General features: G+C 38.6%; 1 protein-coding gene across 4 annotated transcripts in view; it reads right to left on the bottom strand.

Annotated features, from left to right (window-relative positions):
• Positions 1 to 24,710, bottom strand: part of VAV3 (vav guanine nucleotide exchange factor 3) — a 352,020-nt gene that overhangs the window by 123,493 nt on the left and 203,817 nt on the right. For all 4 annotated transcript variants that reach the window (XM_045081972.1, XM_045081970.1, XM_045081971.1 and 1 more), the window contains exons 16-17: positions 3,809 to 3,910; positions 3,403 to 3,503 (exon numbers count right to left, since the gene is read on the bottom strand). In XM_045081972.1, the coding sequence (XP_044937907.1) occupies positions 3,403 to 3,503; positions 3,809 to 3,910 (203 nt within the window). The remainder of the gene's footprint in view (positions 1 to 3,402; positions 3,504 to 3,808; positions 3,911 to 24,710) is intronic.

The following is a 24,710-nucleotide window of genomic DNA, read 5'->3' as shown; positions in this document are numbered from 1 at the left end:
GAAAGAGAGTGAGACACAGATGCATAAAACACAAGAATGGAGGACAACTTTGGGTGCAAGGCAGAAAATCAAGAGAGAAAGAGAATTATGTTTAAAACTCCAAAAAGTAAATTTAGCCAGAGACTTACGACTTACATTTTTTTTTTCCTGCTTTATAGTGAATTCTATAACAGAGTTTAGAGAATTATACTACCTTTTAATAAATGATATCTGTGGGGCGCCTGGGTGGCTCAGTGGGTTAAAGCCTCTGCCTTCAGCTCAGGTCATCATCTCAGGGTCCTGGGATCGAGCCCTGCATCAGGCTCTCTGTCTGCCTCTCTGCCTACTTGTGATCTCTCTCTCTCTCTCTAATAAATAAATAAATCTTTTTAAAAAATGATATTTGGGGACGCCTGGGTGGCTCAGTTGGTTAAGCAGCTGCCTTCGGCTCAGGTCATGATCCCAGCATCCTGGGATCGAGTCCCACATGGGGCTCCTTGTCCGGCAGGGAGCCTGCTTCTCCCTCTGCCTCTGCCTGCCATTCTGTCTGCCTGTGCTCGCTCGCGCTCTCTCTCTCTCTGACAAATAAATAAAAACTTTAAAGAAAAAAATAAAAATAAAAATAAAAAATGATATTTGTATAAGCAGGCATTATCTATAACCTGCAGGGCATAATGGCCTTTTCTTACTTTTATAACTCAGTTTCCTCATCTTAAGAGATTCTAGAACTGAAGGTGTCTTAATCTTCTAGCTCTGAGACACCTGATGGGGAAAAAATGCAAGCATAGTCTCAGGGAGGCCTGAATTTCTCACAACACTTCAAAGCACTGAAACCTAAACATATTTGGTAGTTACTAATTTAATTGAATTTAGAAGTATTTTTGCATAAAAAAATGTAGAAACTCTCTTTCTCAGAGAAAACAGCTGAGCAGAACTCAGGGGGCTTCAGAACAAGCTCAGGAGTTGGACTGCCTGGATTTGCATCTTTGCTCTATTGCTCAAGCGACTAAGGCAAGTTACTTATTTCTCCATGCCTTGGTTTCTCATATTAAGACAAGAATAGCAATAATTCCAGCTTTAAAAGATTCACACAGGACTAAGTGAGTTGACAGCAGTAATATACTTAGAACAGTACCTGGTACTTTGTATTTATTTGAAAAGAATATAAACTTAAAGACTAGGTGCCTTTATTATCCTGGTTTTAGAAGGGAAAAAATTAAGACTTACGAAGGTGAAATAACGGTTTTCAAAGTCACCCAGTGCGTAAGCATTGAGAGGGATTCCAACCAGACCAAGACCCTGGACCTTGTGGACTTTCCTGCCATCACACACAGTCTCCCAGCCCAGCATTACTCACAGAAGGCCAGAGGATACTGGAATAATGACTTAGACAGGGAATGCATTTTTTTTTTTAATCTGCTTGATCAGGAATTCTCAACTGTTTCCTATTGATCTTTTTTTCCAAGCAAAAATTAAAAATTTAGTCCTTTAGCATCATTCACTTATATCACTTCAAAGTTCAGAGCTATTTCTTCAATTCACGCTCGCTCCACATCATAAAAACACAGCAAAAATACAGATTAAACCCATGCCTTTAAAGAAACAAAAACAAAACAAACAAAAACAAAACAAAAAACTCCAAAAAATAAAAACAGACTTCTCATCATAACATCCTGGATTGAAACACTGAATTTTTATTGTACCCAGACATTGTGCTAAGCATCAACATTGCTTCATTTGACCCCCAAGATAATCCTCTTATTTCCTTTTTATAGAAGAATACACAAAACCTCAGAATGCTTAAGTAACACCCCTAAGCTTGCATAGCTAGCAAAGGGCAAGAGGAGATTTTCCACCATTTCTGCTTGACTCTCAACTACTCTCCTACACTCTTCCAGTAGAAGACAAGAACCATGCCAACTATGAGATCACTTCCCATTCCTCACAGACTGAAACTCCTAAGACAGGGCTTGCAGCGGGGGGTGAGGGGGCAGGGGGTGCTTTATAAAAACACATTAGCCTACCACCAACACCTAATATGTTAATTGTCCTCAAAGAGATTAAAGGATGGGGCAAATAAAGACAGAACAACAAAAATTTAAGTGATAAGATGTAGCAAGTGGACAATGGAAGAATAATAATAATAACATATAACATTTCTACTTTATAACTTTGTCAACTCTATCTGACCTTCAGAAACCTTAATGGGTGGCTGATCTTGTCTCCTTGTCTTAGCAGACTTGAAGTCAATTGCATGAACACTGACTCCCATCAGAAAATGGGAAGCATTGTCCCAAGGACTGAATGAGTTTGTGCAGGACAGGCCTGGCAGACAGCCCAGTGCAGGTGCTCAACCAGCGCGGGATGCTTCTCCTTGCAGCTGCCCGTGCCTGGTATGGAGAGCTCATGGCTCATGGGAATCTTAAAAACCATCCACCGGAGGAGCAGAGTGAGAGGAACGAGCTGTGATCCCAGTCCTCTAATGGGATTAACAACTTTTCTACAACTGCCCATTTTCTGAACTCAGCTCTGAAATGAGCTATTATTCTGTTTCACTCTTCTTCATATTATCCAAAATAATTCAATGTCCACCTCTTCCTTTGGGAAAATCAAAGGTTGACATAGCTACCTTTTGAACTCAAGCTGTTAAAGATCTCTTTCTTCTGTTCAAAAAGTTTTACTGATTTTGAAAGGTCTTATTGATAAAACACAAGAGAAACTCAGGGGAAAAGGACAAAGAGAAGGAAGAAGAAAGAGAAAGTATAAAGAGGCCAGAAAAGAAAGAGAAGGAAGAGAGCCCAAGAGGAGCAGAGAGAGGCAAAAGGCTACTGAATGCATAATTGCCAACAGTCTTAGCAACTGGCTCATGTAACAATCATGGAGCATTACTTTTAAAAACCAAGGGGAAAATATTTACATAAAATCCAAAGGATACATGCTCTCTGTTAAATGCTGCAAAATGACAATGTATTCAATTCATTAATTCATGAATTAGTCTGTGTGATGTTTACTTCTGGCATCATTACCATTTCTGAGCTGAATATTTAAGAGAACAAGGGAGAAATTTAAGGACTAAAGAAAGAAGTGAAAAAAAAATTTTTTTTTCCGGTTTTGTTTTTGTTTCTCCATTTGTGTGCTTTGGCTATATTTTTACAGCACTAGTGAGACTCAGGGGTCAGGCTGAATAAAATGGGTGGCCTAAAATCTTCCAAGGCTCCCCACCCCCAAAGGGCTTCTGCCTCCCAGGTACGTATAAAAGTCACAGGAATTTAAAACATTTTTTTAATTGTCCTTATAAATGATAGTTTCAAAAGCAGATCTGTCACCATAAACACATTATTAAGAGTAAATTAGGTCTTAATGATGTTTATCAAGTTTTATATCCTAATTAAAAGGAAAATCACAACAATAAACATGACTTACCAGCAGAATTAACTCTGCCACAATTGTCTACTCTTCCCAAGCATTCTTTGTGTGCTCTCGCGCCACACTTAAAACATAAATAGCCTTGATAAAATGTTCCTCTGAAAGGTAAAATTAGAGAGTGATATGTTAAAAGGTGCTAAACGCTGCCTCTATGAAACCATGAGCACAAAGAAGAAAACAAGGGAACACAGAGCTTGACAAAGTCTTCTCAGCAAGGGAGAGGGTCTTCTGGGGTTCAGAAGGAAGCATCCAGGTAGGAGGCTGAGGAAAGATCTGTTGGCTCAAAACCGTCAAGGCCATTTCCCCACTTGAGAACATTTTGGCTGGGATATTAGAAAAGTCTGAGACACTGAGCAATTATAGCAGCTCATTTAAAGTGAAAACCAGGACCAAGCAAGCTTACCTCAGGAGCATCTGGCAGACTTTGCAGGATGTAACCCGATTGAAGGTGTGCATCTTGAACTCATGGAAATTGGAGTCTGCGTAGTCTGGCCTTATGTTCGATCTATAAAAAGGGAAAAAAAAAGTAACTTCCTAAAAAAAGTTTCACAACAAAATAGCAGTCTAGTCCTCTAAAACCTAAATTCATCAACATTACATGGGGTAGAGATCTGATTCAAACAAAAAGGTTATTAAATATGCAGTTTTCTAAGCCAAAAGTAGGCTTTGCATTAAAATATGCACCAAAATCTGGTTGCGTGCATAGCAGCAACATGTAAGGATTTAAGCAAACTAATCCTCCTCAGAATGGAGGGTGCCCAGAGAACTCTACAGAATGGCCACAGAGGTCAACCTGCCAGGACAAACACAAAAACCTGCTGGATATTCATGCTGTGTGATAGCTTCCCCAGCCACGTCACTGAAATATAAACTAGAGAGAGAGGGCAGGCAGGAGGGGAAAAGGGTGCTTCAACCCCACAGAAGCCATCTCTAAATAGGTATGTGGATGATGTAATCATCTGTAAAGTGAATAAAGTAATTTTGTAAAAAGTTTTGAAACAAAACATCAGTCTATCAAAAACTTCCTCCTTAACAATTTGCCTTCCTTGTAATCCAAATAAAAATCAACAAAACTGTGTTTTAGATTTTTTTTTTTTTTGACAGAGAGATCACAAGTAGGCAGAGAGGCAGGTGGGGGTTGAGGGGGGAGGGGACTCCCCACTGAGCAGAGAGCCTGAGATGGGGCTCAATCCCAGGACCCTGAGATCATGACCTGAGCTGAAGGCAGAGGCTTAACCCACTGAGCCACCCAGGTGCCCTAGATTTTATTTTTATTAGCTGCATATGCAAAAGAATCTGTGAGGCATACCACAAACTACCATAATGAACGTAAGATTAAAAAAAAAAAAATGACACAACCACACTAACTTTGTGCCAATACTGTGAGGATCACATGATGTTTGTTAGTCTGCTTAACCTTCACACCAATCCTAATGACATAGAACTAATGATATCAGTAATTTACAAACAAGGAAACTGAGGACAATACTAAAGTGAAAGAAATGGCAGAGCTTGGCCCTCCAACCCAGGTTCATTCTCTTTGCCCCCGAAGCTTCTGTGCAAAGAGGAATTCAACAATATTCACCTTAATATAATTAGATTGTTGGAAACAGTCAATTAACCATGTTCAGAGAAGTTTTTTAAATAGTAATCATAAATTTATCTATGTCACAGAAGAAAGCAGAAAAATTAGAAAAAGACTAAAAAACAGATCTAAATCGGAGGTATATCAGGAAATCTAAGATGATGCTCTCCAACATGTTACAAGCAATTTGAGAGTGTGTGAAAAGTCTGAGACACTGATGAGCTAGGATTTCTCCCCTTTTATAGAATACGGCAACTCTCAACCACACGTAGCCTTGGTGTAATGAAGCCTAGCGCAGGCGGGCGACCAGGCATCAATCTCCGAGGGACCAGGAGAAGTGTTATGAAAAAACATGCGCAAAGGCAATTGGAGTAGCAGGCAGTGATGCGGAAGTGTCAGAGAGGTCAGCCTTCCAATCCATCTGCTGAATATGAGCGTGCTAAAAATGAAATCAAATATTAGTGCCATCTGGGATTTCTCAGCTCCATGCTTCTGGTGACCTCACTTTTTAGGAAAATGTTCTTCTGCATGCTGAAAACCATGGCCATTTCCATCGTGGTATTTTTGTGTCCCTGATTAAAAATTATAGCTCTTCATGAATAGACAAGTATAGAAAAGATAAGATTCTAAAAGCAAAACTCTCTTCATGAGAATATTGAGTCCATAAAGCCATGCATTGAAAGAACATCAAACCCCATTTCCTTAGCCAGGAAGGCCTGTTGCTCATTTTTCTCTCAACACCAAGGTGATAGAGTCACACATGGATTGTCAAGTAACAGTTTACAGAGTCCTGGAAACTTGAAGAATTCATCAGCCTGGCACTGTAAACAAAAAGTAGGTCTTCTTTAGAAATGTAAATGGATCCCAAACAAGTAAGAATTTAACTAATTTTTTTTAAATTTTATTTATTTATTTGACAGAGAGATCACAAGTAGGCAAAGAGGCAGGCACAGAGAGAGGAAGAAGCAGGCTTCCCGCTGAGCAGAGAGCCTGATGTGGGGCTCGATCCCAGGACCCTGGGATCATGACCTGAGCCGAAGGCAGATTAACCCACTGAGCCACCCAGGTGCCCCGAATTTAACTAATTTTATAAGCTTGCCTGTGGCAGAGGTGGAACACCCGCCATCAGTTACTTTCATGAGCCAACTAGGAATAAGCTGAGTTTTTGGAAACAAAAAGCTGGGAGGAGAAACACACTAAGGAGTTTAAGAAAAGAAAAGAAAAAAAAAGACAAGAAAGAAAAACCAATCCTGAAAGTATTGTTAATAGTAGTTGCCATAAGTGAAATGAGACTCAAAATGGTAGGGAGGAGCTACTGGAATTTAAGATTTAAAAAAAAAAAAACACACAACTATAACTGTATATTATTTTCTAAATTTAAAATTAAACACTAAAGAGTAAGAGTTAACTCTGTGACCAAGGAACTGCTACAAAAGTATAGCTGAGGGCAGGAATCTGAAATTAGACCACCTGGGCTTAAATGCTAATTTGTAAGTCACTATCAGCATGACCTTGGGCCTGTTAGTAAGTATGACAGGAATACTCATAAAATAAATCCATAAATCAAGATAACGTAAGTAAAGCGCTTAGGACTTTGCCTGGCCCAGAGTTAGTGTTCAATAAGCACTGGCTACCATTTACAAGCTGCTGATTCCAAATCCACAAAATAATGATGTAATCAGAACAGTGCCTTATGTGTTTTAAGAATCCCTTCGTAGTCTTGGGACCTAGTCCCTGGAGGATTCCCATTCTCCTGAGAATTTTACACAGGAAGGCAGTTATATGCTCTGTGTCCTTTTGACCAGAAATCCACAGATGCTTGATAAGAAACAGGGTTGCCCAGGAGAATACATGTATGCAAAAAGTCTAAGGAATTAGATGAAATCATATCAAGTGCCAAATGAAGAGAGGTATCAGCACATATGGACTACAGCCTGTGGGGAGGCAAAAACCAAAGATAGTAAGTTGGCTGGATGGGAAGAGTTGGAAAGAGAGATCGGAGCAGAGAACTATTAGAGTTACAGGTGGGTAACACAAGAACAAAAATGACAAAAATGACCAAAAGTGGTATTTATTGAACACTTGTAATGCACCAGGCACATTAACAGGCTCTTCATATATTTTTTCACATTAACTTCTCACAACAAACCTAGAAGCCAGAGTCACTCATTCATATTAAGTACCTATCATAAACAGAGATCCCAAGGCCTGAACGGAAAGAAGGATCCCTTAGCCAGAGCACAGTGAGTGAAAAAGAGAGATGAAAGAGATGAGGTAGCAGAGGTTGGCAGGGACCAAAGAAAGAGGTGAAATCTTACACAGGGGTTAATACCACATTTCGTTGACTAGAAAAATCTCTGTGACCACTAGAGAGAGCATTCCTTGTAATGAAGCAAGAGCGAACACAGCAAGACCATATGGGACTGGGTTATCTATAGATGAGAACTGAGGGTCAAATATAGGTTAGCTCACTTGCTCAGTCACGCAGCTCTCCTCAGAGGATTCCATTTAAGGAACCTGTTTTGATATATGACAGTTTACTTGTGAGAACTTGAATGGAATCTGGTAGCTTTCTCAGGAAAATGTTCCCATTTCTTTAGCTTCATATAGGGCCCATTAGTAATACAATTAATCAACCAAATACTTAAAAGGCAAAGTATGCTCCTGCTCTTACACCTCCTTTTAATTTGACACATTCTCCTTAGATTTTTGCCTCTTCTCATCTGGCTTTGTGTTAGACTGTGCTGAGGACCATGTGCCTCCCCTTAGCCTGGGCCCCTTCTCCATTCTCGGGGTCTGCATTCCCAGGGGCTCCACAGGTATCCAAAACTCAGCTCCACACCCTTCCTAATATACTGGACTCTGACCAAATTCTGATTTCAACCCACTGACATTCACTCTATCTTCTAGCCTGGAAACTTGAGAGGTGCAATGAATTTTTCCCTCTCCCTCATAGCTTCTACATAGTCATCTTCCCTTAACGCCTTTTCTGTTCTGATTTCTCCTTTCCTGAAACCATAATGAATTTCTATTGTTTCAACTTTAAAAATACCTCCTCAAAAATTGAGGTTCCATTCTTTTTTCCTTAGTACCTAATTCAATCCCTCAGTTTCTCTCAAGTAAATTGTTACAAAGGCCTTCTTAATCATTCCATCTTCTTTCTTTCCCTACTTAAAGCCATCTCCCATACTATTTCCAGAATTCCCTTCAAAAAATAAAAATAGGTCACTCCCTCCCTTTAAGACTTCTGCTGGTTCCTATGGCCTACAGGGATAAAGCTACAACTTCTAGCAAGGGCATAGAAAGTGTTTGAAGTTCTAGCATGTCCTTTGCAAGCATCTTCTTTCCCAAACGCTCATAAGCCAAAGGCTATACACTAGAGGTACACAGAACTTGCCATGTGAAGAAAGTTTGCTGAAGTCAAATTATTCAGCATTGTTGTGGAAGATCTGATCAACGTAATAGGACAAAAATAAATGTGAGAGATATTGTAAAACAAAACAAAAACAAAACACAAGAATTATCATTTGGAGATGACATTATTGGGACAACCGGGAAAAACCAGAAGAAGAAATGCAAACTAATGAAACTAGTAAGAAGACACGACACATCAGATGATATCTGGAAAAATGTATCTCTAAAGCTCCAAACGTTCTCCAGCAGTGAAGTGCAGGAACACGTGGGTAGTGTTTTTACCCAGCAACATTCCTTGAGATTCAAAGTACAAGTTTTTTCACAGGTTGGTCACAAAGGCCACCATCATGATCCACCATTATGATCACCAGCATGATCAGCCACAATCATGAAAAGCTCCCAGAAGGAATGGTGAGTGCTGTGAAGTGTGTAAACCTGGCGATTCACAGACCTGTACCCCTGGGGATAAAAAATATATTATATGTTTATTTAAAAAAAAAAAAAAAAAAACCTTCCAGAAGGAAAGCAGATGCTCACCATAAATCACATGGTTTAAAAAACAAAAAACAAAAAAAGTCTAGCTAGGCTGGCACGATGAAATTTAGTCCCCTTGGCACACCAAATGACCTTACTACTTGGCACAAGAGGAGACATTTCAAAGCAGAAGTTCCCAGAGTGCCAGCCAAGTGACAACCCTATAAGCAGACCCTTATTTTAAAGATAGCAAACCTAAACTTACCAAGCTTACTCTCTCCTGCACAAAGATGTCTAAGAAAAATCCTAGCATGAAATGTTCAGGTTCTATATGAATAAAATTTAAAAATTAACAGAGGAAAATCAAGCGTATTCAAGTACATAAAAGCTAACTGCTGAATATGAAGTTTGCATATTTTATTATAAATACACAGTCTCTCGGGTTAACTGATCATTTCCCCCAAACCAACACATGTTAACACAGCAACACACACACAGTTGTTTTTGTTCTTTTTTTTTTTTTTAAACTTGAGAAATCATTATAGGGGCGCCTGGCTCAGTTGGTTAAAGCCTCTGCCTTTAGCGCAAGTCATGATCTCGGGGTCCTGGGATCGAGTTCCACATCGGACTCTCTGCTCAGCAGGGAGCCTGCTTCTCCCCTCCCTCCCCCGCCCCCGCCTGCTGCTCTGCCTACTTGTGCTCTCTCTGTCAAATAAATAAATAAAATCTTAAGACAAAAAGAGAAATCATTATAAAATTCAACTAGGGGAATAAATGAGTGAGGATAATTAGGAAAATGTGAAAACGTAGACAAATTATTATAGGGAGTATGTAGGAAGTCATCATAATCTAAGAGATACTACAATGTTTTTTAAAGGTACATTATTAAATCTGTATGGGACTGACAACGAGACAGACAGAAAGATCAATAATAGAGAAGATAAAGTCTTGCAGGGGACCAAACATGTGCACAGACGTGCTATGTGATTTTTGTGACAGTCTGTTCATTTACTTATCTGCTCAAAAAATGAAAAACTTGTTAAACACATAATATGTGCTAGGCAGTGGGATACAACGATGAGCAGAAACATAGTTTTTGTTGTTTGGTGCTGATGGGGAAAATAAATATCTAAGTAATTCCATAAACAACTATGAAATTACAGGTGTGTCAAAGACAGTGTTAGGAAAACTTACAACTTGGAAAGTGACCTTGTGAACAGATTATCAAAGAAGGCTTTCCTACAGAAACAATGCTTGCATTGAGATCTAAAGATAATCAGGAATTCAGCAGGTGAAAGGAAGAATGTTCTAGACAAAGAAAAAATAAAGTATAAATATGTTTCAGAAAATGCATTCCCAGGTTTTTGAAAAGGTTAAGGAAATTACATTACTATCACCTATTTTTATAAGGATATAAAGCTTAAAGATTGATATTATTTCTTTGACAAATATATATGACATACCTATGATGTACCACGAACACAGCCAGCAATGAGGAATAAGATGGACAGAACTTCTGTCCTCATACACCTTATTTCTACATCTGAATATAAAATTTAGATAGAAACCTGAACACTTGAAGGAAATATTGATGGCTACATAATCTTTAAATGTAAAAAATAAAGTTGAATGGATTTATTTTTAAAAACCCCAAATTTTCCTTGAATTAGAAACTAAAAAAAACTCAAACAAACAAAAACCCCAGAAAGTAGGAAAATATCCATGATGTGTATGATAAAGGATTAATGTCCTTGCAATATATAAATGTTCTTGAAAAATCTGTAAGAAAAAAATGGAGACCCCAACTGAAAAATTAGCAAAGAAATCAACAGAGCGACTTACTAAGAAAGAAGAAATGAAACAGTCAATAAACACATAAAACACGATTAAGTTACTGGTAACAAAAAGCAATGCAAATTTAAATAAGAGATAAAACAAATAATACCTAGTGTGGATAAAGCTACAGAAATATCCGAAATTTAACCTGAAAGATTTACTAATCCTCTGACATAAAATTCTACTTATTAGAAATAATCACGAAGGGTTCATTACAACATTTTTAATAATTAAAAATTGGAATTGGTTTAATTAAAAGATAAGGAAACATATTATAGTACACCTATGCCATAGAATACAACACTCAGAAATGAAAAAGAACATATATATTAGCCATATAATATATTTGCAATATATTATAGAAGAATAAGTTGCTACCATACTATATCCATAACTGTGATTAACATAATATACATAACTACTTGCTTACATATATGAAAATGAGAACAATAGGTAAAGGCATTATGCAAGTTTTTTTTTCCATTTTAAAGTTATCTGTGTTTTCCAGTTTCTATAGCAAATGTGCATTATTCAATGTATTCCTTACATCTCCTCTTTTTCGAGATGAAAAGAACAACAGGGATAATCACAAGAATATGTACAAGCAACCTGACTAAAGTACACAGATAATATGTCACTGAACAGGATCTGAGGCAAAGATGTGTCTCAAAGCCTGTGCTCTTAATCACTGTGCTAAAAATATCACAAGGCAATTAAAAAGCAAAGACAAACAGAATTAAGTGTTTGCAACATATGCAAAAATATTCTTGGTATAAAAGAAGCTATTACTAGTCAGTGATAGTACAATGATAAACTTGACCCACAGAAAACTTGGCAAAGGATACAACCAAGAAATTGATCAAGAAAAACAACTGACTGAGAAGCCTGTAATAAACTATTCAGCCTCATCAGTAAATGTAGAGATAATGGATGTTCCAGAACATCAAGACTGCAGCAAACATGATGTTTGGAAATAGTCATTCCTGGACACTAATTGCTTTGTTCTTCCCTCCCTCGCTCTGCTTAGAGAGATGATCTTGGTGAGGGCTGCATTTAGTCGAAGGACCAAAAGACCTCATCATCTGTAAATATTTCCTTAAATGGAAGCACAAAGACTGTTAGTGTTTCAAAATGGTAGCCTAGCCCCAGGTACAAAAGCATAGAGCTATAGCAGGAATCGAAATTTCTGGAGTAGGCAAAATGCGGTCCCATGCTGACAGAGTGACCGGCAGGGGTAGACCCAAAGAAAGATAGCTCAGCTATACCTTGTTCCTGTTCCTCTTGCTATCAGTTAAGATCTTCTTTTCTTGACTAATTAAACAGGATTCTACCCAAACTTCTCGAGTGTGGGGGGTGGGTTGTACCTTTTTTCTTGCTAAAACATCACCTACTAGGAAATCTTGGCTTTCAAAAAAATGAAAATCAGAACATTTTGTTTATAATAGTTAATAACTGTAAATAAATTAAATGTCCAATGATAAGTACTGGGCAAATACACTGTGGTAATGGAAGAATAATCAGCCATTTGATCATACTGAAGAAGAGGTTTTACAAGAAAATGGAAGTATAAAATTTACTATGAAGAAATATGTACATATGTATATATGTGTGTATATCTCTGCTACTATAGTGGATATAACATATACAGGAAAGGAGAAATTAGAACCATTATAGGGTCTCATAGCATGTAATGTTCCCTCATTATACTTATAATAATACCCTCTTTTATATTTATTTCCATGAGTATTTTGTTAATGTTTCTTTTGCCCCAAAAAAACTATAAACTCCATAAGGTCAGGGTTGTGTCAGGTTGTTTTTTGTTTTGTTTTGTTTTTAAAGATTTTATTTATTTGACAGAGAGAGATCACAAGTAGAAGGAGAGGCAGGCAGAGAGAGAGGAGGAAGCAGGCTCCCCGCTGAGCAGAGAGCCCAATGCGGGTCTCGATCCCAGGACCGGAGCTGAAGTCAGAGGCTTAACCCACTGAGCCACCCAGGCACCTCGCTGTGTCAGATTGTTTTTATCTCTGTATCCCTCACATCATGCATGGTGCCTAGCATAAAAGGCATTCAACAAATGTGTTGAAATTTAACAGAATGTCAAAAGAAGATTAAAGATAAAGGAGTATAATGAAGTTAGTGTACAAAATGTATCCCAAATACAACTGGTTATTAAACATGGGTTACAAATTTAGTGCTAAATTTCCCAGAAACCAAAGCAAGAGGAAAACAGGTTAGCTTCTAAGATAATTGTACAAATTTTCCTGGGACTACAGTATAAGAAAAAATTGCACTAATAAGGTTTTCATGAAAGGGGCACAGTGTGTGATATGTAGCCAATGTCTTCAACAACATCCTCAAAACACAAATGTGCACCTTCCTCTTCCACCTCTTCCTGGTGTGAACCCAGGACATCATGTTAAAGTACTATTCAGCTAAAGCAATTCTACAGGGGGCCTTTCAGGACCTATTCCAACTACATATCGTCACTTAAAATGGCCTTCATGTCCCCTAAAGTCAGATACCAAGCTTTGGTTAGTCAAATATCTTTCAAGTTTAAAAATAATTCCAAATACATGAAAGTTATCTAGAGATAAGACAAGCATTTGTACCAAATCCTCAAGTACTAGATCTAGAGGTAACAGTCCTTATAATTTAGAAGAAATTTCCAAAACAAATAAAGGCAATTATTATCTCCATTGATATTAGCTTATATAACACCTTTCTCCATGAGGACTAAAGACAGATCAGAAAAATACACAAACCCTACAGACCTAAAGTTCAAAACCGACCTAAAGTTGTATGAAATAGAAACCCCATGCCTCACTCAGTCCGCAACATACAGGACCGATCACTGACCCAGCTGGAAAATGGGTCTAATTTAGTAAAGTATTTTGTATATGCTGAGTTTCACCAACTAAGTAAACATTCAAGAATATCAGAATAGCTATCCAGGTTGTTTTTGTAATGTCTCATGTGCTTCTGAATTCTCCAGTTCTACAAAAGCATACTTAAGCCAAGTAGTCTTAGCCAAAAATCAAAATAAGATCTATCATTTTATTCCCCCAATATAGGCTTTCCTGTAAGATACAGGAAACTTAAGAGTTAAGAGTTTCATTAAATGGTGGGTTTTTCCTTTCTTTTATTATCATGAACAATTTCAGACTCCTATATTATGAAATTAAATTCACCCAATAGCTAATAGGTATGTACAAAGATCCTGATTCACACAATCTTTCTGTAAACAATCCTAAATCCTTACTTGTTTTTTCATAATTTGCTCCCTCAACACCACAGCACACTAATTATGCTGCTGGCTACTGGAAAGGGTAATAAAATGAACAAAAAATAAGCCCTCCAAAAACCAAGTTAAAAAAAAAAAAAACAGTTTAGAAAGGAGACCTTCACCTATTCCTAAGGATTCATAAAAGGAATGAAAACAGAAAATAGATTTATAAATCACATTCAAATCTTATTCTTTATATTCCAAATCACGTACCATCTTTTATCCAGGGAAATGAATAAATAGTTTCAAAATACCAATAAAAATAAGATAATGCTTGGCTCTGAACAGTATTTTCTTATCTATTATATATTGCACTTCTTTATTTCATTCAATGTTGACTCCATAGAATTTTTAAATATACATCCATCATTGAATTTCTGAGACAAGGAAATTATCGAATGAAATGTAGTCAGTGAAATCTATAATACATTGGAAGTGGGGAAAAAAATGTCAGACTACAAGTAATTTGGATCTTTGTTACAAACTTGATGTGTGGCTTTTGGCATATAACCTATCCTTCCGCTTTTAGTCACCTTGCTAGCCAAAGAATTACACCTGTCACCCCCTGCTATGAGAAGGACATGGCTCAGGAGTGGGAGAAGGAAGGAGGATCACCATTTGTTGGTACCTGTTCTATCACCCAGATTGGTCCTGAAAATAAAATGGAAACATGTATATGGACATCTTGTTAAATTGTATTAAATGAAAAGCATTATACACATGCTGGATGGTACATCTAGTCTTATTATTATCATTGTAACTGACAATGTGTGGTGGGAACCTCAGAGGCCTCCTAAAGGTAGAACAAAACAATGACCCACCCAAAAACCATATCCTGAATCAAGGGGAGTCAATTTCATAAGGATATCAAAATTTATTCAGTTAGTCATACATTCAACAAATCAAGTGCCTATTATAGTCCAGTTGCTTTATAACACTGGAAATAGAACAGTGAATTTATCTACTCCAACAATCACAGATATCCAATGTATCTGGATTATCTTGTTTTCTTCAATTCTCCCATTAAAGAATATTGGTGAGAAAGGTAAAGAGAGAGAGCAGGCAGGCAGACTCTCAGTATTCAGGACTGAACAGAAATACATGTCCGTCTGTGTTAGCTATTCCACGTAAGGGACAGGTTCTAGAGAATTTGGATTTTCTCATTCTCTGGTCCAATAAATCTGTACCCTAAACTCAAACACTAAAGATGACAAGAAATAGGAATGCTGAGCTGGCATGGTGAATTTAAGATCTTGTAGCACATTTTAAATTGTGTCTGATAATATGAAGTTTGCTGCTGAATTAATGTGTTTTATAAGCACGTGGAGACGGAGAGGCTACTGCCACAAAGCAATATTGGGGAACAAACGAGGAACTCTGAACGATAATCTGACATGCCTCATAAGGATTTCCTCTTCAAACTCTAATGATTATATATGAAAAGAACATTTTTAAATCAACATCTTATCCTTTTCAAGTCTCTGTTTCATACTAGACTCCATGCAAAAGTATAAACTGAGCAGGATTTCAGGATACACTTCATACAAATTGAAGCTACTATCCTTTATCAAAACCAAAACCTACTCCCCCAAAAAGGCAAGTACTTTAAAACATTAAATATACTTGTTAAAGGCTCATTCATTATTAATATTATCATGACAAAATACACAACTAATAAAGGTTTTTAGTTTTTATTTTTTTTATTTATTTAAAAGATTTTATTTATTTATTTGACAGAGAGATCATAAGTAGGTAGACAGGCAGGCAGAAAGAAAGAGAGAGAGAGAGAGAGAGAGAGAGGAAGGGAAGCAGGCTTCCTGCTGAGCAGAGAGCCTGATGTGGGACTCGATCCCAAGACCCTGAGATCATGACCTAGGCTGAAGGCAGAGGCTTAACCCACTGAGCCACCCAGGCGCCCCTTAATAAAGGTTTTTAAAAGTGGTTTAGAATATTCTATGTCCTGTGAAACTTATGCATCACGAAGACTCCTGTCCACTACAAGCTTGCCATAAGGTGAAGAGGTTAAGACTCACACGTGGACAATTTGTGTAGGAGGGAAAAACTTGCACAGGGCTTGGAGAACCATATGAAAGCAGTCAAGAAGAGCTTTGGGAGCAAAACACGGAGACTGGAAATGAGAAGACAGGTGGCCACCAGAGTCTCCATTCCAGAGCAGATACAACAAAAACTTTCACTAAAGTAGAAGAGAAGCGATTAATGTTCAAAGGTATAAGCTGGGTAGAAGCAAGGATTTATTCAAGTGAAGAGCTTGAGAGTTGATGCCCTGAATTCTAGGGTGGACAAGAGAATCATGGATGGGTTCATGCTTAAAGACCAAATTTAGGATCAAGAATTGCATCAGGGCACACAAAAACATAAAGGTAACAAAAATGATCTGAATGGAGGTAGGGGAGTATACATTCAGACCAATAATTAAGATGATTGATCTCAAGATATGGGCTGTACTATCTATCCTAGTACTAAAGAACTTCCTGGAGCAGGTCAGGGGCTGCTAAGGCTGACTGATGAGAGACACGTGGCCAGCGACCCTTGCCAACGTCTAGGACCTCTGGGAAGCATTCAGCACTCAAGCTAGAAAGAATGAATAGCACTGAGAAGGCAAGGCACTCCAGTACGGAGAACTACTGTGGGCCTAGTGTAAGTCAGAAAAGGGCTGGATACGAAAGGAAAACAGAGGCTTCAACAGGCAGCAAATGCACCTGACCTTCAAGGAGAGAAAAGTCATGGAAGCTGAGCTTCCCTCTCCCCTTCCCCCGAAGGCAGAGGCAGAAAAACAAACACAGATGCCATCTCTCTTTCCACCAAGGAAAACACAACACTGCCCCTAATGGTATCAAGGCTACCTTAGGGGGAGGAAAAAACTCATCCTTCGTGGGTCTATCCCTGAGCCTGAAGAAAATCTGATGTTGCCTCAACGTAAGACAACACAAAATAAGCAGGAAACCCAGGTAAACATTCAGCTTACCACAGAATGGAGGCCCTTCCCTGCTACTTTATGTCTCCAAGTGTTTGGGTGATAGTGTTTCTCAAATATTTCTGAAGAAAATGAATCCAAACCTGCCATTACTGTCTGGGTGTCCAAACGAACAGACAGCAAAAGGGAGTCAGCCCTGTCCTCCGTGGAGTCAGTGGTGCCTCCGAGTTTCCATTATGCAGAATACCTCAGCCTCATCCTCCACTGTATTACATTGATCCTCTATCCCTGCCTTTCTGCTGAATGTTGGGTTTTTTTCCCCTTCAAAACTAATTACATTAGAGAAACTCAGAGTAAAATATTCTGCAAAGCATACTTTTCTCACTATCCTTGTCAATGAACTTCAAATTGTCCTGTGATTTGGGATTCTCTGTCCTACAGTCTCTATCCATTCTGAAATAATTTAAACTCCCAAATGAGGCCAAAAGCATACAGAACAGTGAAACTCAAGTAGCTGCTCCTAAAACAAAAATCGGCACAGTCTCACGGGCTTGAAATAGACACATATGCCAGTCTACCTCGAAAAAAGAAAAACACAAGCACCCTCAAATAATATCAAAACACTCTAGCAAACAGAGGCATGTCAAAAAACATCTGGATGCCCTCAATGCCCTAAACAATGTCATAAAAATACAGTTAAATCCTGACCTTGCTTGAGTCTACAGAGCCTTCCATGGCCCAACACTAGGTGAGGTCAGATATGAAGAGCAGCAAGGGCAAAGTATGTTCCTTCCCAAGTTCCTCTGGTGGGCCTTGCCTCTCCTCCAGCCACAAGCATCACGTGCCTAAGTTATTGCCACAGCCAGTGGGCTCAGCCCCAGACTTATGCCTGTGCCTGCAGGGTCCTCCCTCCATGCAGCCTGGCAGAGGTAACCCATGCCCTGGTAATGCTGCACTCACAGCTGAACTCCCAGTGTTAGTTCCTCACCATCTGCAACCATCCTCCAAAGGCCACCGGCCCTTCTGTCCCCCCCCCCCCCGCACCCCCTAGGGGCTTCTGTCGGCTTACACCTGGATTCTCCTTCAGGGCCTGACCCCTTCAGATTGCCAGATCAGTTAAGACGGTGAGCTTGGTGTGATTTCCTTTTACGCCCAAAGACTGGCTATTGGCCTCCTCCATGAACGCTGTGGATGGCTCCCAGCCACGGTACCTTAGCTCTGGCCAGATCCCTGGGCCTGCATTCACTTGGGAGGAGAAACTAAAACTGTCAGCACCAGCAATTTCTAAGTGCTTAGGATCTCCGGAGCATCATTGTGACACCTGCCTTACTTGTAGTTTCTCCTTTGACGTCACAACAATTGCAGACAATGAAGTGGAGGCTCAGAGAGCTTAAGAAATATGTTGAGGGTCACCCAACTCGAAAATCTAAGATTCACGTGTTGTCTACTGATTTCTAAAATTAATGCTTCTAACCTTTATCATCTGTCACCCCGAGTTTAACAAAAAAGAGAAAAATCTGTAGGGGTCTTGGTTTCTGGGAATTCTCATCTGGCCCATGTCTGGGAGGATGATCAGAAGAGCCGCCCCAGCCTGTGAGAATGCTCCACAGCAGGCCGTGGCCCTCAGCTTAGGCTTGTGGCCACACCAACCCACTGAGCTCAGAGCTCCAACTGTGGGATGTCCTCAATCTTACCATCCCTTTCCCCATCCCATGCCGATTCCCAGGAAAAGGCATTCAGTATCACAAGGGGTCTCAGGGTAATGTTCAGCTTTGGAGCTAAAGATACATGAGACCACAGGGCGCACAGCAGCTTTACGGACAAGCAGATAACTTAGTCTTTCTTGACCCCAACAGTGTACCTACACAATTAAACACTGCTGTCAGCCACGCTCTACAGAGTGGCCTGTTCCTTGCTCCTTCCCAACCCCCCAAACAATTCGTGATCCTATCTTCCATCTTTCCACATTTGTTTGTGGTATCACCACATTTTCAAAGTTGTAAAGAACAAAAACAATGATCAATGTGGGGCTGATGTAAACGCTTAATAGTTATTATGCACAAAGAGCCCTGCACTGTGCCTGACACAAGGAAATATGGAATGATAAACTGTATTATTTTACTTAAATATTATAACATTAAATACTGTAGGGTAGATATTATATCTCCACTTTGGGATTTCCTACTAGAAGCTTAGCAAAGAAAGTTGAGCAATTTGCCCCAGCTCTTGAGCTATTAATGGGCTGAGCTCTGATCTGACTCTGAACAACCCAATACTAAAGAGTTTGAAAAATCGTATGTGAGTCATGAAGAGAATGGAAACATTTTCAATGGGAAAACTGTATCTTCAACTATAGCATCCTGTCATCAGCTCAAAAGAGATCCATTTATTCAATATATTTTTAAATGTTCGTTTCAGTTTCAGCTTCAAACCACTTTTCCTTATCATGATTATTCTTCCCTTTTCCCACCAAATCCTATCCATCCCTTAGCTTAGGCTCCATGTTTTAAGACCTTCCCAGATCACTGTAGCCCACAGAATCTGTCTTCTTTCTAAAATTATGTGGCACTTGCTCTTAAACTATTATTCAATTGCTCTAGTCATTCTTTTATTTAGAAAGTATTTATTGGGGTGCCTGGGTGGCTCAGTGGGTTAAAGCCTCTGCCTTCAGCTCAGGTCATGATCCCAGGGGCCTAGGATTGAGCCCAGCATTGGGCTCTCTGCTCAGCAGTGAGCCTGCTTCCTTCTTTCTCTCTGCCTGCCTCTCTGCCTACTTGTGATCTCTGCCTGTCAAATAAATAAAATCTTTAAAAAAATAAATAAATAAAAAGTATTTGTTAAATGCCAAACATAGCGAAGTACAGGAATAAGGTGGGAGGGGGGGAAGCATGCTCCCCACCCTCCGTAAGCTCCTTTTAATCTGGACAAAGATGAAGATATGCACAGAAGTAAATCTAATGAAGCGTTACCCAAAGGTACAAGGTATGGTGGAGAATAAAGAAGAGGTTGGTCAACTCTTTAGAATAGGTTAAAGGTGAGGCAGGAAGAGGAGGGAGTAAAAAGAGAGCAACTATCTTTGATCTGAGTCCTAAAAGATGAAAAGTCATTCCCTTGTGGGCCTCAGGAGAGGACAGGTCCCAGGTGAGTAAGGGACACGGTGGTCAATGGTGCAGGGGAAAAGGAGTGCGGCATGCACTTGTAGCTTCCAGGAGCTCAATCTTTAACACTGGTCATGCTGGGCAAATTTCAGTAGCTAATCCGAGCCTGTTTCTTGGGTTTCCTGGACAACTATGTGGCTATCACACAGGAATAATTTTTATTGACATACTATTCCTTTCCCTTATAGCAGCACAGCAGCCATATTGTCCTGGGTTAAGTATATATTTTGAAATAGCAATTCTGATTAGATGAAGGCAAATACAAAGCTCCTCTGAATTTAGGTTATTGCTGGACCAAAAAAAAAAAAAAATCTCTAATGAAAGATTTTAATATATGCTATCAATATCCCTATCTCGGAAATAAATGATGATGTGTGACAGCCTACCTTCAGGGCTGTTGAAAAAAAATCAATGATCTTTTTAAAATTTGAGCTCTGATATTTGCAAAGTGCTTTTCGTTCAGACAGGGAAAAGCACTAGAGGAGTACACAAACAGATAAATAAATCAATCTATTAAAAAAAAAAAGAAATTGCTCACAGAAGATAAACAAATCACTCCAAAGCAGAATTTTATTAAACTCTACTTAGGTCTGATCTTCACACGGGCTACAATTCTCCCAGTGAGTCTCTCTGTCCTCTGGCTGCAAGCACCCCGTGGACACTTCTTGTGGAGCAGTGCTGACCACTAACGGCCAGCTGGCTCATTTCAGTTTTCCTGGTCATGTCTCAGAACGGTCTCTGAAGAAGTCATTGATTAAAGCGATCAATCAATTCTCTGCACAATAATGCTCTGGCTTCTTCTGCTTTTAATATCAAAAAGCCCTCCTCACTGAAAACTAGTAGTAATCAAGTTTCCTGGATCATACACTATCTGCGCTTTTTGATCAAAGGTTCACAGATAATTTCTTTGGCTTTGCAAAATGATGTGTTCTACTGAATCAGCTCAGACTATCCATCTTATTTCTTTATTAATTTTGAATGGAAGGAATGCTTTCATTTGTAATTAAACTAAATTAATTTTGAGTATTACTTTATCACCATTATATTTCCACAGAAGGAATATGTCCTACTTATTGAATTTTCCTGATGGTTTACAGACTAGGTATGCAGAATTTAAAGCATATCATCACCTTTAGGGCATGAAACAATCATCTTCCCAAAGGGATCACACTATCATCATCCAGTATGTACATCCACACACATTCTTGTAAACATACACACACGCAGAGTAATAACTATTGAACGTATTTTTGTGAACCAAAAGAGAAAAAGCACAAGAAAAAAAATGTCATAACTGTTGGGTAGAAATAAAAGATGATGAGATTACAGTATTAATTCTGTATCACAGTTAGCTTCCACACCTCCCCCATGTTCTTTTTCCATTCAACAAGGCTTCAACATATTCAAGAAAAGGCTGCAGAGTCAAATTTAATAGCAAAATTCCTAGTGCTGCAGGAAAAGAACAGATCACAAGTATTTTTTAAAGCCCCTCATTAAGATGAATGAAGTCCCAGAGAAAGAAAGAGGACCCTTGCCTTGCCTCGGTCCCCCGACCATGTCAATGGAGGAAGGGAACTGCTGGGGCAGGTGGGGGGTGGCTGGGTCTTTCCTTAGCTCTTTTTCTCCTTGTTCAGCACTCGGTGAACACCACTAAGTAGTTTTTTCCATTTGTTCTCCTATTCTGTTTTTAGGATGCTGAGTAAGATCTCCACTATTAAATCTCAGAATCTTTAAACCTTCATTATAATTCACCATTAACATTATCCTCAGCTGCCTTACCTTTCCTCCAAATTATTAAAAATATTACTAAAGCATAAATTAATCATTAGGCATTTAACCTCTAAACACCTCTATGATACCAGGTTTGTTGGCAGTTTTACATAAATGTGAATTCTTACTTTCCAAATAAATTTAAAAACCAATTGCAAACAGTCTACTAATAAACATTAAAAATTAATATTTGACTATTTCCCCAACCAGTCAGATATTCAGATTATCAGCCTATCTAGTATATTCAAAATGGCCAGCTAGCCATATTTTAAATTAAACATAAGCCCATGGGATTTAGCTTTTGTGGGCTTTGCAAATTTAGACTTGTGTCAATATCAAGAGTCAATACAAACCTAATACTAAAACACTCAATCTCTTATGTTGAAATTTTATAAAACCAAGGATTCTCTTAAAGCATCAATACCTTTTAGAGTCATTTTTAAACCCCAAAATAAACTCGGTCTAAGGGGGGTTTCATTATAATTGAATATGGAATTGCAAGTTAGACTGGGCAACACATTAAACAATTAAACAAGCAAGAAGTTTAATTAAATTTCAAATTCACGTTGGGTTTCACTCTATCCTACAATTATAAGGTTTCAAGCCAGTATCAAGTATTCAAGAGTGTCCTGCTGAAAACATATCTGCAATGTCAACAGCGAACAATATATTCATGTCAAATAGATGCTGGACAATGGCTCCTATTGCTAAGGAGGCTGGTTGACTTCTTCCCCCTACCCCAAGTCCACCGTTCCCTGGACACGGAAATGGCAGCTTTTCATGACAGAGATAATAGGAAAAGATATAGACTGCCTCATTTCATGCAAGAGGAACCTGATAAAAGCTTGCTCTTGGAAGAAGAGGAATCACCAGAAATTAAAAGGACCTGGGGTCTAGTTTCAATTCTGCTACTTGCTGCTCCTGTGGCTATGGGCAAGTTCCTCTGTAGGAAAAGTTACCCTAGGTCCAACTGGATACAAAATCTGAGATCATCCAGTACATAGGCATTTAAGGAAAACCAATCTGGTTTTCTGGTAATTGATCTATCTGTAAAATGGCTGAGGTAAGAGAGGGGACCTTTGTGGTTCCAAAGTTAAGGTTCTTTATTACACTCTCCTAAAGTAAAACTTTCATGGGGAGAGCCTTGTGCATATGGATAAGTATTGTACATAAATATGTATGTGTATAACACAAATGTCCCAATAAGCTGTACTGAGGGAAAGGCTTAGTACAGACTACTTATCAACTTGCACAAGTTTAATGCCACAAGGAAAAAGAATGCTCAGCTATATAATTAGATAAAAGTGTTTGCGAGACAAGAGACAATAATGCAAGCCTAGAGCTCAACATACAGAGTCATCATTGTCACAAAGCATCATTCCAATCTTGAGACTTCCTATCTTGAAGAATGCAGAAAAGTTCCTAATTCATTATTCCAAGTCTGTATTGTATGTAGACAATCCATTAGATTATTTTATGGTATACCTTCTAGTAGATCAAAGCCCAAACAGTTCTGTTTTCTTTTTTTTTTTTCCCCACCCTCAATCTGAAAGATGTTTAGGTCACAGTAATTGGAAAATACAATTCAAACCCTGACCACAATTAAATAGGCCAGGAATAGTTTTAACTTAGTAAACTACCTATGACCTCAGGTCTATTTCGTAATGTATGAAGCACGATTTCCAAGCTATCTAGTTTTTAAAATGCACCGGCAGCAACAGCTTTAATTTAAAATGCCAGTGTTCGATATGTCAAAGCTCAAATATTCTCTGAGAGGGAGCTTTAATGCATATATATTATTAATGCACTATCAGAGAACAGATCCCTGAGTTGATTCTGACCAATGAGTCATTAGTCAGAGACCACATAAAGCAAATGTGGTGTATGAGAATAGATGAGAGAATTTTGTTTCTGGTTGCTCTTGCTCTCCGGGGGGAAAGAAACAAAAGCACAGGAAGTCTGCAATCTCAGTTTAGGAGATAGGAAAATGGAGTTTAATAAAACATCCTTTTTATGCCTTACTCGCCATTTGGGCAAGAAACTTTTTGGAGAAAAGAACAGGAAAAGCCTGGTCTTGCACCATCGTGGAGCTTCCATGCCATCATGAGCTATGTGGCCCAATCTCTGGTCCTTAGTTAATTTATTAAAAAAGGAAAAGAAAAAACAAAACAGAGATCACTGCCCTGTCATAAATTCCATAAAGAGTTAATGAGACAAATATCAAAAGCATAGCACTGTACTTGGAAGACAATGTTAACGTCATTGAATATTAATTCTCTCATAGGATTGATGTCAGGAAAGACTGAAAGAAAAATAAATTCAAACAGGTTTTTGTTGTTTTACTATAGCAAACTATAAAATAAGACTAATACTTTTATGCATTTTCAAATTTATAAAGCCCATTAATTTAGGTCATTTGTGACTTTCTGATTTTTTTTTAGCTTTTTCCCTTTCCTCAAAGGGCTGGCTGCTTTGTGCAAAGTATGATGCTGCAAATAAAAAGATGTGGATAGGCTGACACCACCAGCCACTGGGATATTCTAATAATTTTTGAGGCAGATAATCTGAGCTCCTAGTCCCAGTGTTTTCTTAGACAAAGGTGTTTAGAAGAAAGTCTGCTATTCTAATAAGCAAAAGACAGGTCAAACACATGCTTCTGATAACTGCTTCAAATTGGGCTCTCTCCAGGAAAAAGAAGCTATTCAGTGTTAGTCCGAAGTTCATCCTGAAGGAGAAAAATGAGTGTTACGCACCATGTTCCTATCTCCAGTGACTACTGTAGCATACATTTAGTGTTACCTCAGTATAAAAATATATATTTACAACTCATCTTAATCCACCCGATAATCA

The sequence above is a fragment of the Mustela putorius genome, unplaced genomic scaffold, assembly GCF_011764305.1.
Source record: "Mustela putorius furo isolate JIRA1106 unplaced genomic scaffold, ASM1176430v1.1 tig00000585_pilon_pilon_pilon, whole genome shotgun sequence".
NCBI classification, from domain to species: Eukaryota; Metazoa; Chordata; class Mammalia; order Carnivora; family Mustelidae; genus Mustela; species Mustela putorius.
The sequence above is the reverse complement of the archived record's forward strand: the minus strand, read 5'-3'. Positions and strand labels throughout refer to the sequence as shown.